The sequence below is a fragment of the Leucopleurus acutus genome, assembly GCF_964270905.1.
Source record: "Leucopleurus acutus genome assembly, chromosome: 3".
Lineage (NCBI taxonomy): Eukaryota > Metazoa > Chordata > Mammalia > Artiodactyla > Delphinidae > Leucopleurus > Leucopleurus acutus.
This window is the reverse complement of record NC_139145.1, coordinates 27,443,546-27,462,634: the sequence shown is the minus strand read 5'-3', so window position 1 is coordinate 27,462,634 and position 19,089 is coordinate 27,443,546. Positions and strand designations below refer to the sequence as shown.

The 19,089-nt window shown below is 39.3% G+C and overlaps 1 protein-coding gene across 1 annotated transcript; it reads left to right on the top strand.

The window, feature by feature from the left end:
- Nucleotides 1–2,887: 2,887 nt before the first annotated feature.
- Nucleotides 2,888–18,885, top strand: LOC309958877 (uncharacterized protein C5orf47; the record flags this gene model as incomplete). The annotated part of the gene is made up of 4 exons (XM_082835010.1): nt 2,888–3,473; nt 15,943–16,028; nt 17,793–17,883; nt 18,875–18,885. The coding sequence occupies 4 exons, from the start codon at nt 2,888–2,890 to the stop codon at nt 18,883–18,885; spliced, it is 774 nt and encodes a 257-aa protein (XP_082691136.1).
- Between the last annotated feature and the right edge of the window lie 204 nt (nt 18,886–19,089).

Here is a 19,089-nt window from a genome sequence, read left to right as displayed (position 1 = left end):
GACTAGATGTCTTCAATGATGAATTCTACGAAATACGTAAGGAAGAAGCCATTCTCTCTCATGAACATAGAAGTAAAAAATCTAAACAAAACACGAACAAATCAAATTTAGAGGTATGTCAAACATATTAATTGATGATATGTTACAAACAAGTTGGACGTATTCCAAAATGCAGGTTTGTTTTAACATTAGAAATCAATCAATGTAATACATCACATTTTCAGAATAAAGAAGTAAAATAATTGTCTCAATAGATTTTAGCAAAAGCATCAGATAAAATTTAACACCAATTTATTACCAAAAACTCTTGGCAAATTAAAAATAGAAGGGAACTTCCTTAATCTGTTAAATGATATGACAAAAAACAAACTTACAGCAAATGTTATACTTAATAGTGAAACATTGAAACTCTGCTTTAAGATCAGAAACAAGACAAGGATGTTCATTATCATCATTTGTATTCAATATTATATTGGAAGTTTTAGCCTGAATCAACTGGATATACATACGGACAAATAATTAATCTTGTCCCTCTACATCATACTATTCATAAAAAATCAATTCCAGGTGGATTGAGTATTTAAATGTGCAGATAAAACAGTAAAGCTCCTAGAAGATAACAGAGGAGAATATCTTGGAATAGTCAAAGGTTTATTTAACCAAACACAAGAAGTATAATACTGAAGAAAAACATTGATATATTGGACTACGTTACAGTTAAACTTTTTTTTTTTTTTTTGGTGATATGCGGGCCTCTCACTGTTGTGGCCTCTCCCGTTGTGGAGCACAGGCTCCGTGGCCATAGCCATGGCTCACGGGCCCAGCCGCTCCGCGGCATGTGGGATCTTCCCAGTCCGGGGCACGAACCCATGTCCCCTGCATCGGCAGGCGGACTCTCAACCACTGCGCCACCAGGGAAGCCCCTAAACTTTTTTATTTATTGAGTTTATAAAGAGAATAAGAAGGTGAAGCACAGATGAGAAGAAAATTTGCAATATATACAACTAACAAATAGCAAATATATAGAATATGTAAGGAACTCCTCTTAATGAATGCGAACATTATGAGAACCCCATATAGAAATAGATAAGAGGGACTTCCCTGGTGGTGCAGTGGTTAAGAATCCACCTGCCAATTCAGGGGACACGGGTTTGAGCCCTGGTCTGGGAAGATCCCACATGCTGCGGAACAACTAAGCCCAAGTGCCACAACTACTGAGCCTGCGCTCTAGAGCCCGAGAGCCACAACTACTGAGCCTGCATGCCACAACTACTGAAGCCTGTGTGCCTAGAGTCCGTGCTCTGCAACAAAAGAAGCCACCGCAATGAGAAGCCCGTGCACCGCAACTAGAGAAAAGCCTGCACACAGCAACAAAGACCCAGTGCAGCCAAAAAAATAAAGGGAAATAGGCAAGAGATTAAAATGCAAAAGATAATATCCAAATGGCCAATGAGCTCAGCTTCACACATCATCAGGAAAATGCAAATTATAAGAAAGTAATACCACATTGTGATGGTTAATTTTATGTGTCAACTTGCCTAGGCCACAGTACCCAGATATTTGGTCAAACATGCTAGGTGTGTCTGTGAAGGTATTCTTTAGATAAGATTAACATTTAAACAAGTAGATTTGGAGTAAAACAGATTACTCTTCATAATATGGATGGACCTCATTATGGTGTCAGTTGAAGGCCTTAATAGAAAAAACAGAAAAAGAATGATGTCTCTTGAAGAAGGGTGGATTCTGTTAGCAGAAGGCCTTCAGACTTGAACTGCAGCATCAACTCTTTCCTGTGTCTCCAGCCTGCTGACCTATCCTGAAGATTATGGACTTGTCTAAGGTACATATCCTATAACATATATTCAACTATATATATATAGTTGTTCCCAGAAGCACTATTGATTGATGATTACCCTAAATTGGAAACAACCAAATTTCCCTCTACAGTGGAATGAATGAATAAATGGTAGTATATTCAAATGATGTATAAACTTATGCAATAAATTGTGTCTCATAGACATACAGAGTAAAAGAAGTCAAACACAATGGGCAAAACTAATTGATGCTGTTTGAAATCAGGAAAGAAGGCAAAGGGATTGGGACTGGGCAAGGACGTGATGTGCTTCTGCAGTGCGCCATTTCTTAACCTCAGCGGATACTACGTGGGTGTGTTCACTGCGTGAAAATCTATCCAAATGTATACTGATGATTCGTGCACTTTTCTGCACATATTTATAATCCAATTTCTTGAAGTTTAAGAGAGTATGTCTCTGTCACTGTCTATTACTTTGGGGAAGTCACTCTACATTTTGGAGCCCCATATCCTCTGCTGTAAAATGCTGTATGGATTTAGAGATGGTCCATGGTAAAGCTACTTGACCTGGTCTCTTCCCTCTCCCCCCACCCTGCTCTTGGTTCTGTTCATTTTCTCAGAGAGATCTGCCCGTCATGGTCTGCTCCCCACCCCTAAGTGATCTGGTCTCCAAACTCTAACTCCAACTTTCAGATGAGCGGCCCATCATCCACCCCCCAACCAAACACCTTCTTGCTCCCCACTCCGTGCAGAGTGGTCCAAACTCCCCTCTTCCCGCTGCCCACAGGGTGACCGGTCTCTGTAGCCTCTCTCACTCCCCTACCTGTTCCCTCATCCCTCATCTCTCCCCAACCCACCTGCCGCCCCCCACGCCCCCAGGGTCCTGCTCCACAGCTCGCCCCTCACCCCCTACACAGTGCACAGTGGTCCAGCCCCTCAGCTCTACCCGTCCCCCCTTCACACACACAGTGGTCTGGCCCCCAGGTCGCCCCCTCCTCCGCGCGTCGTCCGCCCCCACTCGCGCTGGGCTGGCCGCTGAGGGCACTGCGCGGCGGTTGCGCGAAAAAGGCAGCGATGACGGCGGCGGGCCGTGAGCAGGAGCGGGACGGGACGCGCTTCGTCTACGTGACTCGCTTCGGCTCGCACCAATGCGGCGCCGTCCTTCAGCTGGGCGGCCGCCGGGCTCAGGGTCTGTGTAGGCCCGGGCTCGGGGCCGGCCGCAGCCGGGAGGAGCCGCAGGCGGCTGTGCCGGGGGCCGCGGGCGGCGGGGAGCTGTGCCCGGGCTCCCCGCCCAGGGCCCCCGCGGCCTCCTCTCCGGCGCGGGCGTCGAGCTCGCGGAGCCGGCCTCGGCAGGAGGCACATGCAGGTGGCGCGAAGGGCCGGGCGGGCGGGGACTCGGGAGGGGGCCCCCGGCCTGTGGAGGGTGCCGGCTGGTCAGCCCGCCTTTCCGTCCTCCTCGGCAGCCGTCCTGCCTGGGGTCCGAGTCTCAGGGCGGTCGGCTTCTCTGCTCGCGGCCTCCCTGTCAGCTTCCGGTCAGCCTCCCTCCCGGTGGGCCGCTCCGGGCTCGTAGCGTCGCTCAGAGGCCTCGGCGCTGGCCGCGGGCAGTGGTCGGCCCTCCTGTCTGTCCGGGGGCTGAGAGACAATCCCGACCTGCGCTTCGGTGTTGCCCCGAGAGGGCGCTGAAGCGCACGTGAAGGTCATTTGAGTTCCGAATCCGAGAGGGGAGGCTCTTGGACGGAGCCGCTGAAGTCCTTCAGAATGATGGGGGCCTTGGCGTGTGTGTCCATATTCCTTTCAGGACTCACTGAATTTATAAGTTAGCCTGAGGAGAACCGACATCTTTAATGATGTCACTTCCTCTTTGAAAAGGGAGGAGAGGATGTCTTTCCATTTTCACTCTACTTTTGTGTCTTTCAGGAATGTTTTTAAAATTTTTCCTTCTATCGGTTTTTCATGTATCTTGTTAAATTTGTTCCTAGGTATTTGATCTTCTCTGCTGTTGTAAATGGGGTTTCCTCTTCCATAATGTCCTCCAGATGTTCATTGTTTGTGTGTATAAAGCCTCTTGATTAAAACAAACAAACAAACAAACCCAACAACTTTCAGGAGATTTGACAAAGTTATACACCTGATAGTACACCACCACAATCAGGATCTAGAACATTTCCATCACCTGGAAAAGTCCTACCTCTTTTTGAGAGCCCATCCCTCTACCTGTGCTTAAAAAAAAAAAAAAAAAAGAAAAAATAGTTTATTGAGACGTAATTTACAATCCGCTCAGTTTACCCATTTAAAACGGGCAATTCAATATTTTTTTACAGTGTTGTGCAACCATCATCAAAATCAATTTAGAACACTTTTATTACCCCCTCAAACAAACCCTGTACCCATTAGCAACTAGTCACTCACCGTGCCCCCTCACTGCCCCCAACCCCAGCCCTAAACAAGCACTAAACTACTTTCTGTCTCCATAGATTTGCCTATTCTGGACAATAGGCAAATTTGGAAAATACCAAATTTGCAAATTTCTGGATTTGCCTATTTGCCTATTCTGCCTATTTCATATAAATGGAATCACAGAATATTGGCGCTTTTGTGACTGGCTTCTTTCACTTAGCCTACTCATTTTTGTACGTTAATTTTTGATCCTAGTACTTCACTGAAATCATTTATTATTTGAGTTAGTTTTGTCATTAATGCTCATGATTTTCCAGGTATACTATCATATTATTTGTACATAGAGATAATTTTATTTCCTTTTAACCCATTTTTATGCCTGCAATTGATTTTTTTTTGGTCTAATTGCACTGGCTAATACCATGAATAGAATGTTGAATAATAGTGGAGATAGTGAGCATTCTTGCCTTGTTCCTGATCTTAGGGGAAATCCCTCTAGTATTTCCCCATTAAATAAGGTATTGGCTTTAAGACTAAGGGGGTGTATGTTTAAAACATTAAAATGTATTCTTCAATTTTAATTTTATTCAATGTTTTTACTAAGAATGGGTGTTGAATTTTGTCAGAGGCTTTCCTAAATCTATGGAGATAATATTTTTTCCTTAGATTTATGAACATGGTGTATGATACAAATGGATTTCCTAAGATTGAACCAACTTTGCATTCCTGAAATAAATCCCACTTGGTTATGATGTACTTTTTTCTTAATATAGTGTTAGACTCTCTTTGCTAATAATTTGTTTAGGATTTTTGCATTGGAATTTAAGACAGGGTAGTTTTTCTTTCTTTGTACGTCTTCATCTGGTTTAGGTATCAGATTATACTTAGTTCATAAAAGGAATTAGGAACTTTTCCTTCCTTTTCAGTGCTCTGGAATAATTTATAGAACATTGAGACTATCTGGTGTTTGAAGATTTGGTAGAATTCTTCTGTGAAACCATCTCGGTCTAGTGCTTTTTGTGGGATAATTCCTTAATAACTTTTTCTGTATCTTCTATGGAAATTGGTCTGTTTACACTTTCCAACTCTAATGGGTCAATTTAGGTAATCTGTATTTTCCTAGGAAATTATCCATTTCATCTAGGTTTCCCAATTTATTTGCATAGAGGTCTGCAAAATAGTGTCTTATGATTTTTAAAAATTCCTTGTGTTTCAATGGTTATTCCCCCTTTTCATTTTTTTTTTTTTTTTTTTTTTGCGGTACACGGGCCTCCCGCCGCTGTGGCCTCCCCCGTTGCAGAGCACAGGCTCCGGACGCGCAGGCCCGGCGGCCATGGCTCACGGGCCCAGCCGCTCCGCGGCACGTGGGACCCTCCCGGACCGGAGCACGAACCCGCGTCCCCTGCATCGGCAGGCGGACTCCCAACCACTGCGCCACCCGGGAAGCCCTCATTTTTTTTTTGATGTATGTGCTTTCTTCCTTGTCCTTGATCAAGTTCACCAGTGTTTTGTTAATTTTTTAAAAAACACAGGATTTTGATTTGTTAATTAGGTATTTTGTTTTTTTAGTCTCTTCCTCCATAATAAAGGTAAATAATAAAGATAAAACTTCATTATTTCCTTATGTATACTTTCTTTTGGTTTACTTTGTTCTTGTGTGCTTTTATTTTGAGCAAGAAATTTAATTAATTTTTTTCTTCCTTTTTATTGATAAAAGTGGTTAGTGCAATGAGTTTTCTTCTAACCACTACTTTAAATCCCACTGATTCTAATGTGTAGTGGTTTTATTGTCACCATTTAAAAATATATTTTTTTGTAATTTCAGTTTCTATTATTACTTTCACTCTAGAGTTGCTTAATAGATTTAATTTTTCAAAAATTTCCAGGACTTTTTCTTTTTTTTTTTTTTTCCTAGTAAACTCTAGTTTTATTGCATGTGATCAGAGTGTTGTTTGTAATGTCTCCACTTTATGGATGTTACTGATGTTTTCTTTGTGACCTAATTTATGAGCTTTCCTTTTGGTTCTTTCTCTCCTCCATAAGCCAAGAGATTGGAAGACTGTCCCTTTAAGTTGTTTTTATCCCTTTAAATCATGCTTGCCCCTTTAACCAAAATCAGTCTCATTAAAGTGCACGTTTTTGGCATCTGGCCCTTTAAATCGTACATTGAAATTCTTTCCTGTAGTCTGTGCTGTGATCTGCCTGGTTGTCTTCTAGTATTTTCAGAGTTAGGGTGGATTTCAATTTGCTGTTGGTTGCTCCAGCTCTCCCGCAGCCACCTTTTCTAGGGTCCCTCCTTTCTCTTCCTTGCTGGCCACAAAACCCTGCTTAGGGTGAGGTTTGAGCAAATGGGATCATAGTGCCACGATGTAACGACTTTTCTCATTTCGCTTACATTTATTTTTCATTTCCAGCATTCTCTGTCTTCAAGTAATGCTGAGGGTGTGGTTTTGTGTAGAATTTTTGTAATGTAAAGTTGTTTGGGGAGAAATTTTGGGAAGTTGATTACTATACCCTGCCTCTCCCCCCAACCCCATCACATCGTCTAGAGCTACCCAGATGTTCTGCCTTGAAAGGTTTTGAACAAGAGAAGTAATAGGGTCAGATTTACTTAGTTCATGCTGTATAGGGGAGATTGCATTGGAGGCAGGCAAGACTGAAGCTCAAGTTGAAAAATATATAAATACATTTTTTGGTATCCTTTCAGAACTTACTTAATTTTACTTTGATAATTTAACTTACTTAAATTTACTACAGTATAAAACTGTACTCTGTGTAACTTGATTGACTCCTGAGAATAAGCTTTTCAGAGATCCTTCATCAGGGGCACTATTTTAGACTTCGTGCTCCTCTAAAGGTCCCATTGCTAAAAGGCACTCAGGTTTTTTGTCTTTTTTTGGCCCCTGTGCTGGTGATTAAAAAATTTTAGGGGTAGTATAAGACACTTTAGCACTAGGTTTCCCCCTCCTTTGAATAATAAAAACAGATAAAAGATTTACTCTAGGAATTGGAGAGAGTATGGTGGTGTTGGTGAGCTCTTCACCTTTAAAGGGGGGAGAGCAGGAAGTGAGGAAAGAATAAAATGGATCTGGTATTGCATTAGCACCAACAGATCAAAGAGACAAATAATAGTCCAGCACTAAGATAGTGGATTGGAAGTGAAGAACATTGAAAAACAGGTGAAGAAGCTCATCGGGGAAGGGAAAGGATGCATGAATTAGTGCTGGAGATCCCCACATAAGTCAGGTAGAAATAACAGGATGGCAAAGAGCTGAGATTGTGAAACCAGCTTTCTGCTCTTGTAGCTGGTTTGTGCTGACCTAGAATGGCTTTCCTCTAGTTGGCTTCTCTTCTGGGAAACAAACAATAATGCCGTTTGTTTTGAAGTTTGGTCCTGAAATTTTGGAATTTTTTGCCGTTCCTTTGTGGCAGGGGTGACATGATCAGAGCTGGAGGGAGGATAACGGGGAGGGAGTGGGATTGGGAGAGATTGGAAGCCAGAAACCAGTTTTGAGGCAGTAATAAAGTAGAAAGATAGAAGGCCTGAACTAAGACAGTGGCAATGGAGGCAGAATGGACAGGACTGATGACTGGCTGGAAGAGGGAGAAGGATGGGTTGAGGCCAAGTCTGAAGTTTATCTGCTGGGCAGCTGGGTGGATGATGGAGCCATTAACTTTGGTGACCACTCTGCTGTGCTTGTGAAACCAACAATAGAGTCAAGGGAAGGAGGTCCTGAGGTAGACTTATATTTCAATCAAGCCAGAAAGTGCTTAAGTGCTTAATGATTTTACTCATTAAGTAAAATGAGTAAAATCACTAAGTGCTTAATGATTTTACTCATTCTTGGATGTATTTAGTATTAACGTTAAGTGGACATTCATTGCATACTTTTGTCTGGCTCTCTGTTGGAAACAAAGGTGAATTATTTACCCATTCAGTAACATTTATTTAACATCTACCATACTGTAGGCACTAAGTCAGGTGCTAGTGACACAGATAGATCAGACAAATATTTTATTCTCAAGGGACTTATAAATGAATAATGTGAATAATGGAAATATAAGCTAGCAGGCATCAGTGCTGTAAGAGAGACGACTTAGAAGGGCTTTGGTAGTTCAGGAAAAGGGAGACATAGAAGGAAGAAATCAAGGTAACGAATGGAGAAATTGCTAGTGGGACAGTGGATATTATCAAGAGCATTGGCTTTGAAGTCAGAAAGTCATAATCTTGGCTTTCTCATTTACTAGCAGTGTAATATTGGCTAAGTTAATTAACTATTCTGATGTTCAGTTTCCCTTTCTGTAAAATGGGGATAATAGTTCCTACTTTAATGAGTTACTGTGAAGATTAAATGAAGTAATGCATGCAGAATGCCTAGCACAGTGTTTGGTATAGAGCAGGTGCCCAGTATATGTTGGCACACTCAGCAGGAATGGCCTAAGGGAAGAGAAGGTGATCAGCCCAGTGTCTAGCACATAGTGCATACACTAAATATTTATTGAATAAATGAAAAATTAGTTTTGGACCACATTATGGAATGCCTTGGGGACTCTAATTTTATAATCACTGCAGATTTTTGAATGGTGGAGTCGAGTTATCAGAGATACAGACACTTCTGGAAGATAAGCTTTTAAGCCGTTTGAGATGTCTTATAGTTTAGAAATCCAGGGGCAGCCAAGTCAGGTAACTCTTCTAATGTTTCAAACAAGACTAATAAGTCAAGCTGGTTCCCTGTTCTCACAGAACTTGAGATACATACCCATAATTTATATATGGTAGAGGATGTTGAATGCTGTTGTGGAGGTACAAATAAATGCTTTGGAGGTGGTGAATAATTTGGGGATGAAGAAATCAAGGAAGGCTTCATGGTGGTGGAAGTAGCTCCATGAAATTTACACATATTCCTGAGATAGGAGGGGATTACAGGTAGGAAAAACATGTTAGTGAAGCATTGAGTATGGATCAGGGATGGGTAATGATTTGGGAAGAAGGAGAAGTGTATTTTGACTGGGTCAGAGTGTGTGGAAAGAGGAGGAGAGGCAGATTTGAAGCATAAGCTGGGACAAAAATCTATGGTATACACTGGAGCCATAGCCTCAGTAGAGTACACAAAATAAGTGGAAGAAATAATTTTGCCTTTTTTCTTTTTCCCATCCGCTATACTCCTTGACATATTTTATATTCCCAACTAATACAGATAGACGTGATGGCTCGTATCTTGACCTCAAGGAGTATATGTCTAGGTTATGTAAGACTAACAAACAGAAAACATTTGGAAGTGATGCTGGTATAGTATTCCAAAGGTTGTAGGTACTTAGAGGGAAGGATACATATGGGTATATGAAGAGCTGAGTTTCCCAAACTTAAGTTATTTTCCTATGTTTTATCTGCACATCATCTGCACTATCATTTACTTAATGTATTTATTTAAATAGGTGCATGTTATTCCTCCCAACTAGTTTTCTTTTTAGAACACTTTACATCATTACCTCAGTGGAAAACATGTATCATTTTCCATAAATAGAAATTAATTAAAAACAATCTAATAAAGGTAAAACAATATTAAATTCTAGCCAAATAGGTTGCCTGCTGGAGGTTGCTGCAGTCATAAAGAGAGATTAGCAAGTCTTAGAAAAGTCTTAATGACATACTAGTTACAAACTCAGACTTTCTCCTACCTGTAATCAGAAGATTGAAAAAGAATTTGAAAGGGAACGAGTTTCTCACCATGTGAGTTAATATTCTTTAGTGCTATGTCTGCGCCCCACTCAGAATCAGTGGCATGTTTCTCACAAATTGGGACATGCCATTTTATTATTTTTTTTAATTTATTTTTTAACATCTTTATTGGAGTATAATTCCTTTACAATGGTGTGTTAGTTTCTGCTTTATAACAAAGTGAATCAGTTATACATATACACATATCCCCATATCTCTTCCCTCTTGTATCTCCCTCCCTCACACGCTCCCTATCCCACCCCTGTAGGTGGTCACAAAGCACCGAACTGATCTCCCTGTGCTATGCGGCTGCTTCCCACTAGCTATCTATTTTACGTTTGGTAGTGTATATATGTCCATGCCACTCTCTCACTTTGTCCCAGCTTACCCTTCCCCCTCCCTGTATCCTCAGGTCCATTCTCTAGTAGGTCTGCGTCTTTATTCCTATCTTGCCCCTAGGTTCTTCATGACCTTTTTTTGTTTTTGTTTTTTAGATTCCATATATATGTGTTAGCATATGGTATTTGTTTTTCTCTTTCTGACTTACTTCACTCTGTATGACAGACTCTAGGTCCATCCACCTCACTACAAATAACTCAATTTCGTTTCTTTTTATGGCTGAGCAATATTCCATTGTATATATGTACCACATCTTCTTTATCCATTCATCTGTTGATGGACACTTAGGCTGCTTCCATGTCCTGGCTATTGTAAATAGTGCTGCAATGAACATTTTGGTACATGACTCTTTTTGAATTATGGTTTTCTCAGGGTATATGCCCAGTAGTGGGATTGCTGGGTCGTATGGTAGTTCTATTTTTAGTTTTTTAAAGAACCTCCATACTGTTCTCCAGAGTGGCTGTATCAATTTGCATTCCCACCAACAGTGCAAGAGGGTTCCCTTTTCTCCACACCCTCTCCAGCATTTATTGTTTGTAGGTTTTTTGATGATGGCCATTCTGACCGGTGTGAGATGATATGTCATTGTAGTTTTGATTTGCATTTCTCTGATGATTAATGATGTTGAGCATTCTTTCATGTGTTTGTTGGTAATCTGTATATCTTCTTTGGAGAAATGTCTATTTAGGTCTTCTGCTCATTTTTGGATTGGATTGTTTGTTTTTTTGATATTGAGCTGCATGAGCTGCTTGTAAATTTTGGAGATTAATCCTTTGTCAGTTGCTTCATTTGCAAATATTTTCTCCCATTCTGAGGGTTGTCTTTTCGTCTTGTTTATGGTTTCCTTTTCTGTGCAAAAGCTTTGAAGTTTCATTAGGTCCCATTTGTTTATTTTTGTTTTTATTTCCTTTCCCTAGGAGGTGTATCAAAAAAGATCTTGCTGTGATTTATGTCATAGAGTGTTCTGCCTATGTTTTCCTCTAAGAGTTTTAGAGTGTCTGGCCTTACTTACATTTAGGTCTTTAATCCATTTTGAGTTTATTTTTGTGTATGGTGTTAGGGAGTGTTCTAATTTCATTCTTTTACATGTAGCTGTCCAGTTTTCCCAGCACCACTTATTAAAGAGGCTGTCTTTTCTCCACTGTATACTCTTGCCTCCTTTATCAAAGATAAGGTGACCATATGTGCGTTGGTTTATCTCTGGGCTTTCTATCTTGTTCCATTGATCTATATTTCTGTTTTTGTGCCAGTACCATACTGTCTTGATTACTGTAGCTTTGTAGTATAGTCTGAAGTCAGGGAGCCTGATTCCTCCAGCTCCGTTTTTCTTTCTCAAGATTGCTTTGGCTATTTGGGGTCTTTTGTTTTTCCATAAAAACTGTGAAAAATTTTTTTCTAGTTCTGTGAAAAATGCCAGTGGTAGTTTGATAGGGATTGCATTGAATCTGTAGATTGCTTTGGGTAGTACAATCATTTTCACAATGTTGATTCTTCCAATCCAAGAACATGGTATATCTCTCCATCTGTTTGTATCATCTTTAATTTCTTTCATCAGGGTCTTATAATTTTCTGCATACAGGTATTTTGTCTCCTTAGGTAGGTTTATTCCTAGATATTTTATTCTTTTTGTTGCAATGGTAAATGAGAGTGTTTTCTTGATTTCACTTTCAGATCTTTCATTGTTAGTGTATAGGAATGTAAGAGATTTCTGTGCATTAATTTTGTATCCTGCTACTTTACCAAATTCACTGATTAGCTCTAGTAGTTTTCTGGTAGCATCTTTAGGATTCTCTATGTATAGTATCATGTCATCTGCAAATAGTAATAGCTTTACTTCTTCTTTTCTAATTTGGATTCCTTTTATTTCTTTTTCTTCTCTGATTGCTGTGGCTAAAACTTCCAAAACTATGTTGAATAATAGTGGTGAGAGTGGGTAACCTTGTCTTGGTCCTGATCTTAGTGGAAATGGTTTCAGTTTTTCACCATTGAGAATGATGTTGGCTGTGGGTTTGTCATATATGGCCTTTATTATGTTGAGGTAAGTTCCCTCTATGCCTACTTTCTGGAGGATTTTTATCATAAATGGGTGTTGAATTTTGTCGAAAGCTTTCTCTGCATCTATTGAGATGATAATATGGGTTTTCTCCTTCAATTTGTCAATATGGTGTATCACATTGATTGATTTGTGTATACTGAAGAATCCTTGCATTCCTGGGATAAAACCCACTTGATCATGGTGTATGGTCCTTTTAATGTGCTGTTGGATTCTGTTTGCTAGTGTTTTGTGGAGGATTTTTGCATCTATGTTCATTAGTGATATTGGCCTGTAGTTTTCTTTCTTTGTGACATCCTTGTCTGGTTTTGGTATCAGGGTGATGATGGCCTCATAGAATGAGTTTGGGAGTGTTCCTCCCTCTGATACATCTTGGAAGAGTTTTGAGAAGGATAGTTGTTAGCTCTATCTCTAAATGTTTGATAGAATTCGCCTGTGAAGCCATGTGGTCCTTGGCTTTTGTTTGTTGGAAGATTTTTAATCACAGTTTCAATTTCAGTGCTTGTGATTGGTCTGTTCATATTTTCTATTTCTTCCTGGTTCAGTCTCAGAATGTTGTGCATTTCTAAGAATTTGTCCATTTCTTCCAGGTTGTCCATTTTATTGGCATATAGTTGCTTGTAGTAATTTCTCATGATCCTTTGTAGTTTTGCAGTGTCAGTTGTTACTTCTCCGTTTTCATTTCTAATTCTACTGATTTGAGTCTTCTCCCTTTTTTTCTTGATGAATCTGGCTAATGGTTTATCAATTTTGTTTATCTTCTCAAAGAACCAGCTTTTAGTTTTATTGATCTTTGCTATCGTTTCCCTCATTTCTTTTTCATTTATTTCTGATCTGATCTTTATGATTTCTTTCCTTCTGCTAACTTTGGGGTTTTTTTGTTCTTCTTTCTCTAATTGCTTTAGGTGTAAGGTTAGGCTGTTTATTTGAGATGTTTCGTGTTTCTTAAGGTAGAATTGTATTGCTATAAACTTCCCTCTTAGAACTGCTTTTGCTGCATCTCATAGGTTTTGGGTCATCGTGTTTTCATTGACATTTGTTTCTAGGTATTTTTTGATTTCCTCTTTGATTTCTTCAGTGATCTCTTGGTTATTAAGTAGTGTATGATTTAGCCTCCATGTGTTTGTACTTTTTACAGTTTTTTTTTTTGTTGTTGTTGTTGTTGTTTTGCGGTACGCGGGCCTCTCACTGTTGTTCCCTCTCCTGTTGCGGAGCACAGGCTCCAGATGTGCAGGCTCAGCGGCCATGGCTCACAGACCCAGCTGCTCCGCGGCATGTGGGATCTTCCTGGACCAGGCCATGAACCCGTGTCCCCTGCATTGGCAGGCGGACTCTCAACCACTGCACCACCAGGGAAGACCTATTTTTTACAGGTTTTTTCCTATAATTGATATCTAGTCTCATAGCGTTGTGGTCGGGAAAGTTACTTGATACGATTTCAATTTTCTTAAATTTACCAAGGCTTGATTTGTGACCCAAGATATGATCTATCCTGGAGAATGTTCCATGAGCACTGGAGAAGAAAGTGTATTCTGTTTTTTTTTGGATGGAATGTCCTATAAATATCAATTAAGTCCATCTTGTTTAATGTATCATTTAAAGCTTGTGTTTCCTTATTTATTTTTATTTTGTATGATCTCTCCATTGGTGAAAGTGGGGTGTTAAAGTCCCCTACTATTATTGTGTTACTGTCGATTTCCCCTTTTATGGCTGTTAGTATTTGCCTTATGTATTGAGGTGTTCCTATGTTGGGTGCATAAATATTTACAATGTTATATCTTCTTCTTGGATTGATCCCTTGATCATTATGTAGTGTCCTTCTTTGTCTCTTGTAATAGTCTTTGTTTTAAAGTGTATTTTGTCTGATATGAGTATTGCTACTCCAGCTTTCTTCTGATTTCCATTTGCATGGAATATCTTTTTCCATCCCCTCACTTTCAGTTTGTATGTGTCCCTAGGTCTGAAGTGGGTCTCTTGTAGACAGCATATATATGGGTCTTGTTTTTGTATCCATTCAGCCAGTCTACGTCTTTAGGTTGGAGCATTTAATGCATTTATACTTAAGGTAGTTATCGATATGTATGTTCCTATTACCATTTTCTTAATTGTTTTGGGTTTGTTATTGTAGGCCTTTTCCTTCTCTTGTGTTTCCTGCCTAGAGAAGTTCCTTTAGCATTTGTTGTAAAGCTGGTTTGGTGGTGCTAAATTCTCTTAGCTTTTGCTTGTCTTTAAAGGTTTTAATTTCTCTGTCAAATCTGAATGAGATCTTTGCTGGGTAGAGTAATTTTGGTTGTAGGTTTTTCCCCTTCATCATTTTAAATAGGGACATACCATTTTAGAACATACTCTATTTCACTCAACAAACAGCATATTTATTGTGTATCTAATTTATACAGTACTGGACCTCTAATGAAGAATAGAACATACTCCTCAAGTAAACAATGTGATAATTCCTATGATAACTGAGCATAGGGTGCTTTGTGGATCAGAGAAGGCCCTCCACCCCTGGAAAGCTAAGTATTGGAGGAGTAGAAGAAAGCCAGGTATAGAGTGGTGGTAGGGCAGGAATGAGGTGGGGAAGGGTTGGGGTACATATAGAGTGTTACAGAGAAAAGGAGAATAAATATAAAAGCTTTCAGGGAACACATGCTCATTGTTGTACAGGTTGTCTTTGGACACACAATCCCTTAGGTTTCCTTCTCACAGTTAATATTTGGGAAGGCAGCATGGTTTAGTGAGTAGAGTCAGGAAGCTTATCACTCTGACAAACCTTTATTAGTACCTACTCTGTGTCTGGTAGCATAGATAGAAAGATGAATAAGGCACACAGTGACACGGACCCTCCAGGAGGTCACAGCCTAGTGGCAGAAACAGTATAAACACATGCTATAAAAGTGTGCTGAGTGCTGTGAACAAAGTGTCCCTGGAACCTGTTCCTGGAACCAGTGCTGTCTACCCCGCTGTTTGTGGGGCTGTGGGTGTTTGAGGGAAGGCTGTAGAGAGGAGGTGATGTGTGGGCTGAGTCTTGAAGAGCAGGTAGACATTTGCCTGGCAGGTGTGTGTGTCTGTATGTGTGTGTACAGGCATGCATGCACACAGTGGTCTAGCCCAATAGAACAGCATGTGCAAAGACTGGGAGGGGTAAAGAACAAGATGTATTTGAGGAACCACATGGTCTCCTGTGCAATTGGAAGCATAATGTGTACCTGGAGTTGAACAGAGGAGAAAGACTATAGAGATAGCCTGGGGCAAGATGTGGTTTTTGGTATTTATTTACTCTGTTGCTGTCCTTTTGGGGGCTCAGCTTTCAAAACAGTAAAGGAAGGAGATCTCCTAGGCACCCCCAAGGTAGTTTATCCTTAGTTTTCTTTTTTTCCAATATAGTATTAGCTAATTGGTAAACTGGTATTATCTAGTGATCTGAAATATACCAACAAGTGTAAATATCCCCAAAGAGAGCTCAAGAGACATTTATAATTGTCAATTCTCAGGATAGTGAATCCTTTAAAGTCTGTGCTGACCTTGATATTTTACCTTGTGACTCTTTTTTTTTTAAATTAGGTTTAACCCAGAAGAATTTAGCTAAAAAGTTTGACTTCCCCATACCTTTGAATGAAGCTTCCAAAATAGTGAAGAAAAAGAAAAAGGTATATTATTGTAAAGGGGAATGAGTGATATTTTGAATTTTAGATTAACCTGTCTAAATACAAACATGTGAAGATAATCAAGACATTAAAAATAGTGCCATCTTTTGAAAAATTTAATTTACTGAGATGAGAAAATAGAATTAATTTAGCAGTAATGAAACTGGGTTTGGAAATATTTATTAACCATAAAGAGTAGTCCTTCCAGTGTCTGAAGACATAAAACGCATTTTAATCAAAATGTAGCTGACTGTGAGCTTTTTCAAAGCATGAAAATATATGTTCCATAGAATATAACAAACTCAGATAGTGTTACATAAGAAAATCATGGATTTCACAGAAAAGAAAAAGCATCTCTATTGGTGTCATATTGCTCTTTTAAAGGCAAGGGGTGTACAAGTTTCTAGCAGGAAAGCTGACAAGCATGAACCTTTATGCTGAACCATTTTCATGTCTGGCTGTCCAGATGTCATGGTAACTTTGAGTGTTTTAAACATATTCAAGGGACTTCCCTGGTGGCTCAGTGGCTAAGAATCCGCCTGCAATTCAGGGGACACGGGTTCCAGCCCTGGTCCGGGAAGCTCCCACATGCCACGGAGCAACTAAGCCCGTGCGCTACAACTACTGATCCTGCGCCCTAGAGCCCGCGAGCCACAGCTACTGAAGCCCGTGTGCCTAGAGCCCGTGCTCCACAACAAGAGAAGCCACCGCAGTGAGAAACCCGCACACCGCAACAAAGAGTAGCCCCCGCTCGCGGCAATTAGAGAAAGCCCGCGTGCAGCAATGAAGACCCAACTCAGCCAAAAATAAATAAATAAGTAAAATTAATTAAACATATTCAAGATCAGTTACTCTACTAATCTTTGTTTACCACTATATATTTTACACTTCAGTTTAAAGAAACTGTTAGTTGATAATGACACATAAAATTATATTATTTCTGAGCTTTGAGTTTGTTTGATTTCTAATACATGTATAGTATAAAATAGCATTCAAAGTGACTAATCCTTGCAGCAAGTGTATTTTGAGTGAGCATTTAATCTTCCCACTATACTAAGAAATTTTTCTTCTAAGAACCAATTCCTCTTGGGCAATAGCCAATATTTACCTGTAACTACTTTGTGCCAGACACTGGGGTAAGTGCTTTACCTATATTTTTCATTAATTCTAATAATCCAGTATTTGAAGTTATTCCTAAATGAGATTAAAACACTTGCCCAATGTCAAGCAACTGGTTAAGTGGTGAAGCCAGAATTTGAGCCTAGATCTATCTGCTTCTATAGTCTCCATTCTTCCTATTCTAGTATATTCACGTTCTCTAGTAAGTTTGCTTTGGTATGTCCTAGGAGAAATGTTTAATTATTAAGTAGAATAAAATACATTAAAAATCATATCATTGTCCAGTGGTTTAGACATAGACATAGGAATAGAAATTCGCTATTTTTACTACCTTTCAAAACAAAATTGAGTATGTTGAAACCATAGGACTTACTAGATATTGCCTTTGAAAGACATTGCCTTCGACTAGGACAGTTAATTTAAATACTGCAGAGAGGAAATGCTAGGAAGTTGGAAAAAGATATCAGAGAATTCACTGAATATGGGAAAACAATCATGTTTAATTTTTAGATCTCTAAGTATAATATTGCATTACAATGATAATATCAAACTGGCATGCAACACAGTTGGCTCACTCCCAATTGCCTACATCACAATGTAGTCCAGATTCTCTGCCCAGTGTTCCTTAACTGTGCTTACCTTTTTAAGGTTTCAGTATGGAATGGAGTGTACAAAGTCATTTCTAAAATGCTTGAAGAAAATGAAAAATACAGACTTAGGCTGAAATTATGTAGTGAAAGTAAGTTAACACAATTTTCATTGCATTAAAGAGAACTGGCTTCTCTAATAGTTTAGTTACCTTTGGATTACATTAGACCAGTAGTTTTCCTAATTGTCACATTCAATGTATAGAGCTATAGAAAAAAGGCTACCATATTATCACTGTTCATTGTAATGAAAAGTCAATGCATTGGAAAGCATTAAGTGTAGAGTAGACCACAGGTGTATGTGTGTGTGGAAGAGTGCAGAAGGTGAATGTTGACTGGAACTGACTGAGTCAAGGGAACACACTTGTCTATTAAATTTGAATTTTAATGCCAACTCTTTTTTAAAACGCCAAATTTTTAATACAGATTACAAAACTCATCCATATTGATGAAGAAAAACATTTTAATTGTATTATAGAAGTATAAATTCTGTGTTGCTTCATACAGTCACTTCCTTTTCATGATGCTGCAGTCCAATTTAATGCATTTAGCAAAATCTGCCCTTGAGTTATGGCCTTGATGTCATTATTTCATTCCTGGAAAACAATTCATAAATTAAACCATGTTTTAAGCTGCATCAGTGAGTTGATATTGTGGCCAGAGCAAAATTAGATGTCATCTAGTATGTTTACTAAAGTAATTGGAAGTTCTGGATGCTCAAACAATTAAGTTGGATAAAATTTATGTAACATGAATTGCTGAATCATAAGGCATTTTCTTTCCTTTACATGCATGTCCTAATACATATATTACCATGCTGAATGCTTCTAGAAGTTTTTAGTGCAGTCACTCAAGGACAACTTTTATATTGACAGTCAGTAAATCTGCATAATTTGATTTTGTGAAGAATATTTTCGTAAGGTAATTAAAACAGAATGCCATTTTGTAAGCAGTGTAACACTGGAAACTCATTACTGTTATTGTAATATTGCATCCATAATAGCATAAATTGTTTGCAATCATGGTACATGAACTAATGTTCACATTAGTGATACTCTGTTTTATTTTTCTTGTCCATTTAAGAAGGAGAATGAAGCAGAGGGCATTTAAGAGGAAAAAAGTTGTCAGTGGTTTCTTAGGTGACAAAGATGTTTGAACAGGCAGAGAAATGTGCACAAACCCTGGACATTGTTCTGAGTGTTAATCCAGATCCAATTACTCTAATAAATGTACTAGATCACATCTAATTTTGCTCTGGCCATTACCTTGAACTTGTCAGGTTCTTTTGTGCCTCAGCA